Source organism: Triturus cristatus, chromosome 9 (genome assembly GCF_964204655.1).
Source record: "Triturus cristatus chromosome 9, aTriCri1.1, whole genome shotgun sequence".
NCBI classification, from domain to species: domain Eukaryota; kingdom Metazoa; phylum Chordata; class Amphibia; order Caudata; family Salamandridae; genus Triturus; species Triturus cristatus.
In genome coordinates, this window is record NC_140592.1 from 1,259,143,657 (window position 1) to 1,259,156,288 (window position 12,632).

The 12,632-nt window shown below is 43.5% G+C and overlaps 1 protein-coding gene across 2 annotated transcripts in view; it reads left to right on the forward strand.

Moving 5' to 3' along the window:
- G2E3 (G2/M-phase specific E3 ubiquitin protein ligase) overlaps positions 1-12,632 on the forward strand; it is a 504,970-nt gene that overhangs the window by 267,342 nt on the left and 224,996 nt on the right. For both annotated transcript variants that reach the window (XM_085627367.1, XM_085627368.1), the window contains 2 exons: positions 8,014-8,173; positions 9,877-9,983. In XM_085627367.1, coding sequence (XP_085483493.1) covers positions 8,014-8,173; positions 9,877-9,983 — 267 coding nt within the window. The remainder of the gene's footprint in view (positions 1-8,013; positions 8,174-9,876; positions 9,984-12,632) is intronic.

The following is a 12,632-nucleotide window of genomic DNA, read 5'->3' on the forward strand; positions in this document are numbered from 1 at the left end:
CCCCCCCCCCCCCCCCCCCCCCGGAAAAGACTTGTAAAGAAGACTAGCATCGAAGGAAAACCAAACGATCGACGCCGCACCCGAAGACAGGAGCAGGGCGTCCGGTTAAATACCAAAGGACCAATTTGGTCCACAATTGGCGAGGTAGGGGTCATGGAGAATACCCCTTTCAAATTCTGCCCCAAGTGCCACCACAAGTACGCACAGCACGACCCATACGACATGTGCAACCTGTGCCTGCTGAAGGACCAAGACGAGGATTGTGAGGCCTGCGCAGCGTCCCAGCCAAAAAGGCTCAGGACACGCCTAAACCAAAGACAGGCCCACCACGCCACAATGTCGCAGCCGTCAAAGAAACGTTCCATGAGGGACTTGGGTTTTTCCAGAGATGAAGCGGAGCATGGGGCTTCAGCGGAATCGACACACGAAGTATCAGACATCAAAATACTGGAAAAAGACTCCGAAAACATCCACACCGAAAAGAAGGCGAAGGAGTCGAAAAAGAAGACTGAGAAGTTAAGACATAAAGATCCGTCAGAACCGAAGGGCCACAAACATAAAACGCCCAAGGCAGCCCCGACGCCGAGCAAGAAGGCAATCGAGGGTCAGCCGCGATCAAAAGAATTCCGCGGAACTCACCCAAAGGTTACCGAAGAGGGAAGATCGCAAAAGGCACTGAAGCCAAGGGTTGACACAGAACCCGCAAAAAAGGGCACAACATCGCCGAAAAGTAACGTCGATGCCGAAAAGAGAAAGTCCCCGGCCTCCGCCGCCGAGAGGGCCCTCGAGGTCTAAGAAGACTCGAGGAGGAAATGGCTCTGCTCTTACAAAAGAAAAAAGAATTAGATGCATCATTAAAGGGTTTTCGAATACCTAAAGCACCTGCTGTCGAACCAGAGCTGGAAAAAGTAGACGCCGAAGAGGCAGAAGACTCAGAGGGGGAGGAAGAAGGGTTCTTCTACTCCCCACCAACACGGAACCTTGAGTCGAAGACCCTGAGGAATATGGAGACGTCCTGGAGGAAGAGGAAAACTCAAAACTTCGAGGACAGATGGAACGATCTCGACACCGAGAGCCCAGAAGAAGAGATCTGCAGCTACCCTTCAAAAGCATCACCCCCAGATGGCATTGCTTTCTACAATGAGGTAGTAAAAAGGGCAGCAAACCAATTTGGGGTTCCTCTGGAGGAATTGAAAGGGGACACGTTATCTGCTGGAAACACTAGCACCTGCAACTAAAGGGACACAATACCTACCCATGTTACCAAGTGTCCTGGATCAGGGCAATTAAGCCTTTAAAGAGCCAGCCTCAAACAAGGGAGTAACTCCCAGAGTGGAGAAAAAAAATATAAGCTCTCTTCAAAGGACCCACAATACATACAAGGAAGTACTATACCGAAATCCATCATTGTAACCACGACCAGAAGGAGAGCAAACTCAGTCTCCAACACAGGGCCTCCACCAGAGAAAGTAAAAGGATGGATATGGATGGTGGGGAGAAGGATGGAAAAAGAAGCTGCAACTCAGTGGCTCATTGCCAATTCAAATGCCCTGTTAAACAGATATGGCCACCAACAGTGGGATGAAATAGAAGAGCTTCTAAACAAACTCCCATAAGACGACAAAAAGATAGCAAAATCTATTGTCCAAGAAGGAAAAAATTATGGGGACATTCCTAAAGTCAGCCCTAGAAGCAGCAGACACTGCAAGCAGGCAGAAGTGCACTGGAACAATCCTCAGACGGCATGCCTGGCTCAGAATATCTGGCTTTAAACAAGAGGTCCAAACATCAATCATCAACAGACCTTTTAACGGAGAAGCTCTGTTTGGGAAGGTAGACGAATCCCTTCAACAAATTAAAATGGACAATGAAACAGCAAGGGCAATAGGGGCCCTACAACAAAGAGGTTCCTTTAAAAGAGGAGGCTTCTCTAACATAAAAACTACAGGTAGAGGGGGCTTTGGTCAAGGACAACAAATGGCACAGCAATCTCCAGGGGAAAACCAGCAGTTGGGACAACAATCTAGCTGCCAAGGGTGGCAGCAACAGCAGAAGCAGCCCTTTCGAGGGAGAGGGAATGGCAGAGGAAGAGGCCACTCCTCTAGAGGCAGAGGAAATGGCACAGACTGACTTAATCACAGGGAAAGACCCACACAAAACACCAGTGGGGGGGAAGAATATCCACCAAGAATGGGAAAGGATTACAGCAGACAATTGAATTTTAAATTTAGTAAAATACGGATATTGCATAGAACTCACGAACTCCACCTGCAAATCCACCACAGAAGAGAAAATTAACCAAATCAGAACACACTACAAAACAAAGAAATCTAGGATCTATACCTCAAACAGGCAATAGAAAAGGTACCAACACATCAGTGTTACAAAGGAAACTACGCCCCATACTTTCTAGTTCCAAAACAGGATCTAACCGTAAGGCCAATCTTGGACTTGAGATTCATAAACAAATTCATACTAACACTACACTTCAAAATGTGTACACTTCAAGAAATACTCCCGCGAATCCAAAAGGGAGATTTGGCAACAATAGATCTAAAGAACGCCTATTTACATATCCCTATGAACAAAAAGCACAGAAAATACCTGCGGTTCCTGCACAAGACACTCTAACAGTTCAAGGTACTTCCGTTCGGCATAAAATCAGCCCCACGGGTGTTCACAAAGTGTCAAGCCGCAGTGGCGGCACATCTAAGACTAGATCCACGTCTACTAAGGGGACGCACAAGAGACTTGTCTCAATCATGTTCAAAAGACAATTCAAACTCTACAAAGACTGTTTTTCTCAATAAACCACAAGAAATCATCAACACCAGAAAGAGAGAAGACCTTCCTGGGAGCAAGACTAAACACATTGAATGCCAGGGCTTATCCCACACAGGTCAGGCTACAATCTATCCATCACGAAACAGCCTTCTACCAGAGGGGACAATCCCTGACAGTGAGGAGGGTTATGTAAATAATGGGCATGATGGCATCATGTATCCCACTGATCCCGCATGCTCGCCTACACATGTGCCTGTTTCAGGAATGGCTCAACAGCTGGTCACAAGCCACAGGAAGTTGGGAGGATCTAGTGTCTGTTACACAAAGGGTGAAAGCAGAGACAATGGTGGGCATCCAACAACATAGCACAGGGGAGACCTTTCAGGGACCCAACTCCATCTGTGACAGTCACTACGGATGCATCCCTCAACGGATGGGGAGCACATCTCAACCAGCCAAAAGTACATGGCCAATGGAGCGAATAGGACTCCACCAAACACATCAAGTTCCTGGAGATAAACCGTTTTTCTGGCACGCAAGGCAATCCAGAAACAAATTCATGGGAAAACAATTCTAATACAAACACAATACCACCACAATGTTCTACCTCAACAAACAAGGTGGAACAAGGTCTTTTCCACTGAGCAAACTGGCACAGGAAATCTGGCTTTGGGCAATACCCCAAAAGATCCATCTACAGACAGTACATCTACCAGGAGTAGACGACATCACAGCAGACCAACTGAGCAGACCGAACAATTGCTCTCACAAATGGGAGCTGAAACAGACAACAATTCAGTACCTATTCAACATCTGGGGAACACCAGTGTTGGACCTGTTTGCAACAATACAGAACAAGAAATGCCAATACTTTGTCTCGAGGTTTCCACACCACCTGTCAAGGGGAAATGCACTTTCACTAAATTGGTCTCGTTCATTTGTTTACGCCTTTCTACCAATACCCCTGATGCAAAGGGTGCAACAAAAGGCAAAGGACCAGAAACAAATATGATTCTCATTGCCCCTCATTTGCCAAGGCACACATGGTACTCGACTCTCCTGAACTATCCAAGGGAGAAATGATCCGGATCAAAACAGAAAAAGACCTGCTGACAATGCAACAGGGCCAAATCTTTCACCCGGAACCTGCATCACTGTAACTAGCAGCATGGCACCTGAATACATAGAATTTGGTCATCTCAATCTGCCGTTAAGGACCATGGAAATAATCCGAGGCAAGGAAACAATCCACAAGGAAATGCTATACAGCAAAATGGAAACTATGTACCGCATGGTGCATCGCAAACAGGACCAGTTCTATAAAGACAAGAATCTTTGATCGCATATCTATCTTACCTCTTGGACAGCGGCATACATTTTTCAAGCCTTAAGGTGCACCTTGCTGCCATAGTGGCATACACGAGAGGAAAATCGTGCAAAAGCTTTACTAGACCAGTCCTAAAAAGATTCCTAGAGGGAGCCAAAAGAATAGCCCCACCAAGAGCTGCACCTGTACCAACATGGAGCTTAAATACAGTACTCTCTCAAATGATGAAAAACCCCTTTGAGCCCATGCTTGCAGCAGACATCAAACCTTTCTCATTGCTATAACATCACTACACAGAGTAAGTGAAATACAGGCTTTAACAGTACAAGAACCCTATTTACAGATCCACAAGGATAAAGTGATCTTGAACACTAACCCACAATTCTTGCCAAAGGTGGTATCGAAGTATCACTTAAATCAAGACATCCTGCTACCGGTTTTCTTTCAAAACCCAGAAACTGAAGCAGAAAGAAGCCTCCATACCCTGGATGTTAGGAGAACTTTACTGTATTACTTGAAGAAAACAGAAAAACTAAACAATTGTTTGTTGCACACTCGCATACCAACACAGGATCTGCGGTCACAAAAGCAACTATTGCAAGATGGATAGTACAGGCTATCCAGGTAGGTTATGACAAGGCCAAAAAGGAACTAACAATGCAACCAACAGCACACTCCACTAGAGAGAAAGGAGCGACACTAGCATTTATGGCCAATGTACCCATTGATTCAATCTGCGCAGCAGCAACATGGGCATCACCCCACACCATCAGAAGGCATTACTGTGTGGACATTCAGATGAATAAGGAAGCTCAAATTGGACAGTGTGCTTAAACAACTGTTTGCAAAGTCTTCCTTTCACCACAGCCTCCCCAAGATGGGAGAAACCGCTACATAATCTAATGCACAGCATGTGAATCCAGAAAAGGATTCACGCTGCAAAACAAAATGGTTGCTTACCAGTAGCAGTAGTTTTGCAGCTTGAAGAATTTTCTGGAGTCACATGCGACCCACTCGGCCTCCCCTACAAGGTCAACAAACAGGTGGGGAAGTAAAGGACTACATCACTGTTTATTAAAACCATCTCAAGGATTACAAACCAAAGAAAAAACTGAAAAAAATCAGAAGATGGCCACCACGCACGTCGACCTCTAGGATACCGTCTGACGTCACTCAGGGGACGTACCTGGCACCAAATGGTGGTCAACAGCAACCCCAAAAAAAAGACAATTCCGGACCCAACCACTAGATGGCGGAATAATGCACAGCATGTGAATCCAGAAAATTCTTCAAGCTGCTAAACTCCTCCTACTGGTAAGTAACCATTCCGTTTCCCTAGATGGCTGCAGAGCCCAGGCCAAACCCCCCCTCCCCCCTTGCAAAACCAGGTCGGTTTGTGATGAGTAATTTTGATGGCTCCAAGGATTCCAGAACATTCCATCACAGAAATGTGAGAAATGTTTTTTAATTTTTTTTTTATATTAAGTTTGAGATTTGCAAGGGATTCTTAGTAACAGAACCTGGTAAGAGCCACACAAGTCACCCCTTCCTGGATTCTCCCGGGTGTCCAGTTTAAAAAATGTATAGGTTTACTAGGTTTCCCTAGGTGCCGGCAGAGGTAGGGTTAAAAATCCACAGCTAGGCACTTTGTAGGGAAAAAAAGGGTTGGTTTTCACTGTAAAAATGTGGTTTGTCCATGTTGCGTTTTGATCAGTTTCCTGTCACGGGCACTAGGCCTACCCACACAAGTGAGGTACTATTTTTATTGGGAGACTTAGGAGAAGACAGAATAGTAGAGAAACTGTTATTACTAATTGACTTTCTATGCATTTTTGCCTTCCAAATGTAGGACAATGTGTAAAAGAAGAAAAGTCACTTTCACAAATGTCCTGTAATTCACATGCTAGTATTGGTACACACAATTTCGGAGATGTACAAATAGCTACTGCTTCTAAACTCTATATTTTGTTACCATTAAGGAAATACATAGCTGTCCTTTATCTATTTTTCCAAAAGAATTGCTATATAACCGGAACACAAGGAAAAACCATTGCAAGATGCAGCTCAGTTATTGTCTCTGGGTTTCTCTGGTTCTTGGTGAACCTGCAAGTCCTATATATCCCCATAACCAGAAGGGTGCATCGGATAGAACAGTATATTGCTTTAAAAAATGTCCTACTTCGAGGAAGTAACAGGTGAAAACGTTGGCATAAATGGCTGTTTTTTCAACTCGTTTTCAATTTTTGTTGACTGTTATGTTCTTTTTAATCAAAACTTGAAGGATCTACACAAATTATCCCTTGCTGAATTCATAATTTTGTCTACCTACTTTTCAGAAAGGGTTATGGTAAGGTTATAGACATTAAGGAGAAAAATGACAGCTCTGATACACTTTCAATATGTACGATTATTCAGGAACTCCTGGACACTCTCTGTAATGTTATTTTCATGGAATGAAAACTGTGTAGAAGTGTTTTGAGGTCCACGCACTCAGCAGGAAATTATTCACGTTTTTTACTTCAATGGGGATTCCTACAATGCTCTGTCAGAGCTAAAAGTACATAACCTTTCCTTCTCTTTTTTGACATACTCTGGAAAACCTATTGCAGTAGTCAAATCTTTCTATCTTTTGGTATTTTATTTATTTCATGTATGTACTATCGCCCAAAACTTTTTTCAAAATCTGTTACATTTCTTTCAGTATGAGAAATTATTGCTTGGGTCTTCCTGGCTTAAGTTGTACCAGTATTGCCCCCAAGCCCACTGTGCTGGCATCCACCGTTAGTTTAATGCAAATCGTGAGATCGAAATATGCTAAATAGGGAGCAGAAGATTTTCTTCTTTAAACTTCTGAAATCATCTTCATATTATTCCACTGAAGCACTTTTCCTTTTTTGATTAATGGATGCAGCAGTGCAGTTATCATTGAGTATTCCTGAGAATATATATTTTTAGTATTGTAGTAAACATATGCAAGTATATTTCAAAATCTTCCTTTGAAGATTGAACTTCTCATTAAGGCATTTTATCCTCAATAGGTATTGTCTTTTTGTTCTGAAATTGTCGTGATTGAATCTTCTACTTCACAAGATTTCGTAGTAAGTCTCCAGCTTGCTAGTCAGAATGTCCTTTACAGTTGGCTTTAGAAATGGCTCAAATCTTCCTCTCCATCTTTCAACTCTGGGAGCAAAAGTCTGTTCTGTCATGTTGAGAGGGAGAAATCTGCAAAATGTGATTCTTAGAAATATGTTCTCATTGTTGTATGTTTGTTTCTGCGAAAGTTGTTAGTGCTGCACTTTGTGTCACTCGTGGCTTTTTTTTTCAAAGAAAGGTTTATTCAATTAATTTGTTGTGTTTCTTTACTGTTTATAAAGCATTAACAAACTTTCCTTTTTGATTTCATTTTGTTCACCTGACTCAAATGTTTTCCTAATTTAGTTTTTTGTGGCATTTGCCCTACTCTAAATTGGCTGCCAGTTTGTGTTCCGCCTTGCATCAAAGTGGATTTTTTGAATGCTGATTGGGCAAACTCTTCACAAACCACACATGGGTTTGAATCCCATCCTCTTCGCCAGTTTGTGAAATCAATGGGTCTGTAAAAAAAGTGAATCTTGTAGCAGAGTTGGGCAGCATACATCTGATCTGTTTATGATCTTTGACATGGACTGATCCACCTCTTGACCCAGAGTTAACTTGGACAGTCCTCATACAAATTGAGCATACATCCCCAAACATTCCATTCAGAAGGGTGCTTCTGTTCACATGTTTGTCAGCAGCCTTCCTGTTTGGGGTGGGTAATGAAAGGATTGGTGGCCTATTTTACTTAGCATCCTGCAGATGCCCTCATTTGTGTTCGCAGTTGTCCAAGGCCATCGCTTGAGTATTTGACTTGTGCCTTGTAGGTCATTCTGCCCTGGCCATCGCCCATTTCAGAAGTGCGTACAAGACCGAGGCTCTTCCACCTGCACCATATGCCTGGAAATTGTACCGCATCGCCCTTCCTACAACATCCTGCACAGCCCGTGCTGCAAGGCTGCCTGGTTCCACCGAGACTGCTTACAGGTGAGAGGTGCTGATCAGAGCAAATAAAGTTACTGCATTCTGCCTGCTTCCAGTTGCCAAAGTTCTTTAAGTGAATATGCACAAATGTAATTAGTCTTCTGGGAATGTGCTACTGTCACTCTATTGTTTGACACTTTCAGTTTAACTGCCTTTATTACAGGTTGTGGTGCTGGGACACAAGACGGCATTACTCTGAAATTTCTTTCCTATATGGCTTTTCTTTGCTGCTCTTTAAGGAGTTGGCATTATGCAGTGTCTCTCTGCCCTGGCTAAGTAAGTCTGCAAATAGGAACGAGCGTGTAAGAATTGGAGAACGAAAAGAGGTGTTCTTCCGTCTAATCGGTCTTTTCCCTTTATGCCTGTGTGCAGATGTTTGTCTGTGACCAGCTATGAAAGCAAGAGGCATGCTCACTTGGGTCCTGAAGTGTGTCCAGTGTTAATTAAATACCTTTCTTCTAGGGCAGACTACTTTCTGTTTATACCACTATCGTTCACAAGGGGTCACATTTTAGTTCCAGACTTTTTATTTTTTTCAGACAGGAGTGGGCCCGTGTCATCCATGTGCATCTGTGCAACATCAAGAGAATTAAGTGTGCAGGATGTGAAGCCTTGTCTATAGTTTCTCTGCATTCTTTACAATCTAGCGTGGACATTGTGGTCACCAACAAACCTGTAATTATATAAATGGCCTTTTTAACGGCTGCTTTGTCTCTGGGATAATAGAGTTGGAAACCCTTGTTGAAACGCAGGACTTTCTGCCAGGGGAGTTCTCAACCCTGTGCCACGTGCCTCCCACAAGACTAGAACTTGACATCCATGACTCATCTATGGGGCTGGAAAGACTGCCTAGATTTGAGCGAGAGTGAGCAAAAAAATGCCAAAACGTTGATTACCAGACTGCCTAGCTTTGCGTAGGGATTCTATGGGAAACAACCTCTGAGAAGATCGGTGTTGTCAAACTTGTAATGGAATGGTCTACTTTCTCTAGATTCCTTTTCCAGTAGCAGATTTCAGCCCTCCTGCTTAGACTGTTTCCATCTTGTGTGTATTTACTTTTGAGTGATGGTAGGCTCTGCCAGACAGTTGTGCTAATTGAAAGGATTCAGGAAGGATTAAGATATTCTTGCTGTCTTTTAGTCTAGTCAAGTACCCCCTTAGGGAGTGTAGTCTCATGGCACCAAAGCAGGACAAGACCAAATTGATAAAAACCGAGGATATGCTGTTGGGATCCTTGCAGCAAACCTATGTATCCCAAAACCTTCAGTAATGCTGACTGTCCAATTGTAATATTTGTGATTCCATGATGTGGTTGGCTTCACTTTATATTGTAATTTGTAAGGGCAGCTTAAAGTTGTTCAAATCGGTCATCTGCGGGTGAGCTTTTGAACCCATTTATGATGCTCTTGAAACTGGGGGGTTGAGGGGGGACACAACGTTGAGGGGGGACACAACGCAGACCATTTTTTTTTTTGTACACTTCTAGTTTTGCCAACAAGACGTAGTCGGCTCAGTTGGGTTAACGGCTGCCTATGTGAAGTGGTCGGGTTGTTCAATTTATCAAGCCAGTGGCCCTACTCTTCAGTCATGTTTAGTGTTAAATCTAGTATCCTGTAACCTGGGGTGGGGTGTGTTGCTCCTGGTATTTATTAGAGTGGATCAGTCGGGTGCCAATGCCTTGATGTCGCTCTGTTCTCTCTCCACAGTACCAAGCTCTTAGCGCTGGAGTGTTTTTCTTCAGGTGTACAGTATGCAACAATAAAGATGTCTTTCAGGAAGAAATGTTGCGGTTGGGTATCCACATCCCAGAAAAGTAAGTATTTAAGGGTTTCCTTGAACTTTTGTTTTGCATAATGGCATACGTCTGCAGCGTAGTGCTGGGCCATTGTATGAATTGAACTGTTAAACGATAGTGTCTTGTTGGCAAGTGATCTATTTACTATTGAATGTTGATATGGGCTTATGTAACTTCTCCATTGCTATACATCCTTCAGCTATCAATAACTAGCTTGTCGTCGGATTCTGCCTTTCTTCCTTCCAAGGTCAATAAAAACATAGTGGAGTTTTTTTTCCTTAATGTCACTTTGGAGAGGTCGCACAATATATATTAGGACAGTTATTGCATTATGGTCTTGAGCATGATAGTGGTAGTTTTTCTTGATGGATGGAGTGTGGTGTCCTGTTTTAGTGTCGATGCAGGTTTTACAGTCTCCAGCGCAAACCCACAAGGCATCTGGCGTGCCCTTAATATCCAAATGAGATGGAATGGTCAGAATGGTAGTCTGGAAGCAAGTTATAAACCTGCGCCAGTTGAACTTAGATTGATTTTGATAGTGTTCATGCTTTCTGAAATTAGATGTGGTCCTATATTTTTGATTCTTTTTTATGATATCTGTCTGAGACACAAACCTAAAGATCATGCGAGGGGTGCTTCAGGACACTGTCCAAAATAAAAATGCATACTAAAAAAGATGCGTCAGAACTGTTGGTGAGATTATACTAGTAAGTTTCCTCTTGATCGGTTTTAGATCAGTGCTTAGAATCGGTAGGACGCCTTAACTGTGTTCATTCATTGGCCATTCTGTGCGTCAGACTGCCCAGAATGGTAACTATGGTACGTAATGCTTGAATCGTATGGTACTATCCCTCGTAAAAGTAATGCTGGTCATTGGCCTTTTGCTGCGCTCTGCTGGCTTTTCAAATGGGTCCATACTATAGAAATACCATATACGTACCCAAAGGTACAGGATGGTTGAGATTACTATAATGGATTTTACTGTATTGAAAAGTTTATTTAGGGCATGGGTTAGTTTGTTAGATAGGAGCACAGGCAGTTTCTGATACATTTGTGACCCTGCAGTGCTTTTTAGGTCTCGCCTGACCAGCGCTTTAGCGCTGTTCTGGCGAGACTTATAGTAAGCGAGTTTTGGAAGTGCAAACAGTGGCTTTTCAGGCCTCCAAATACAGTGCATGTGCGCCGTCCGGGCGCGCGCACCATTTGGAGGCCTGAAAGCACTCGTTTGCTTTCACTTTAGCCGTGATGTGATCGCGATCGCGATCACGATCCCTTTCAGCGCACCATTTGGCAGCCTGCGTGCTCGCCCCCACTCCCCCCCTCCCACTTCGTCAGCTTCAGTGCGCGCTTGTTTTGCATTACGCCACTGTTGTCTGCACAGTACAGCAAACATGACTCTGGAGCAGCAACCGCAGTCCAACAGGCTGTTAGGAACTTGGCTTTATTATATCATAACAAAGCGTTTTTACGATTCTCATAATACAGTATGGACACGGGCTCTCAACATGCACGGGGCCTGTAGAATAATGACCCCTGCCCCTCCCAGGCTTCTGAAGGGCCTAGTTACATAATGTACAAAAATATCACAGTTCCAGCCTACTTTTTCCCCAAAACAGGCGCTTTGCTGTTTGCACGATCTATTTTGGGATGGGGTCGAGCGTTGGTCCATTTTCAAGTTCTTTGTGACAGTTCTTGACTTCTGCTTTCCTCCTGATTCCGTGGAGGGGTGGTGAATACAGTGGACCAGGGTGACACCCCTCTCAACCCCTCTAGACGTGTGCACGGGTGGGGTAAAAGAACAATTTGTACATGTCCGTGTGCATCATGTGGAAAATGTGCCATACGTCAAGGAGCCATGTCAGAAACAATATGCTGTCATGCAAACACTGATTTGTGCACCGTCGTTTGCACAGCTGTCGTATTTCAGTCATTGTTATGCCGAATCATTAAGTTGTGCACACACACCCGGGTTTGTGATAAATGCAGATGCGAATATTACATTTTCGGCAGCTGTTGCACATTTAAGTTGTGTCTAACAGAGAATCTGAAAAAATATTATTTTGACATTCTCATCTAAACACAAGTCTACACCGATGCATCAGGCTGGGGTTTGTTTTATTTCTCTGCACCTGGTGTGAATGTTTTCTGGGATGTGAGTTTTTGAACATCTAAAGATCTGCTATGAAGACATTTCCAGCTAAATCGATTTGCTTGCATTTTTAAACTGTTTATCGTGCCAGTGCCTTTCTACTACATATTTTTTTGTTAACTTGTAAAATTCCCCTTATATTTTCCTACTGGGCATACAATACGTAATGCTGTAAAACCCAGTGCAGCAACTGAAACTAGCAAAACGCCTTTCCACAGATTTCAGAATGGAATTTCAACCAGTGAAATGAAAACAAAATATGTTAATTTATCTTGTGACACATGGAATTTGTGTTGTGCTAGTAAACATGGTGGTGCACCACAAAGCACATTCCTGAAGCGCACATTCTCAAATAAAGGTAAGCAAAAAATGTTGAGTGCAACTGCCTGGCACAGAAAGGGTTGCTGCCTGCTTGTTAATTTACGCGAGGCTGAAACCCCCGAGCATCGAACACTTCTTAAGGAACATGTTGAGACTGATGTATTGTCTGGGTCAGTAACGTAGTGAGGATGCCATAG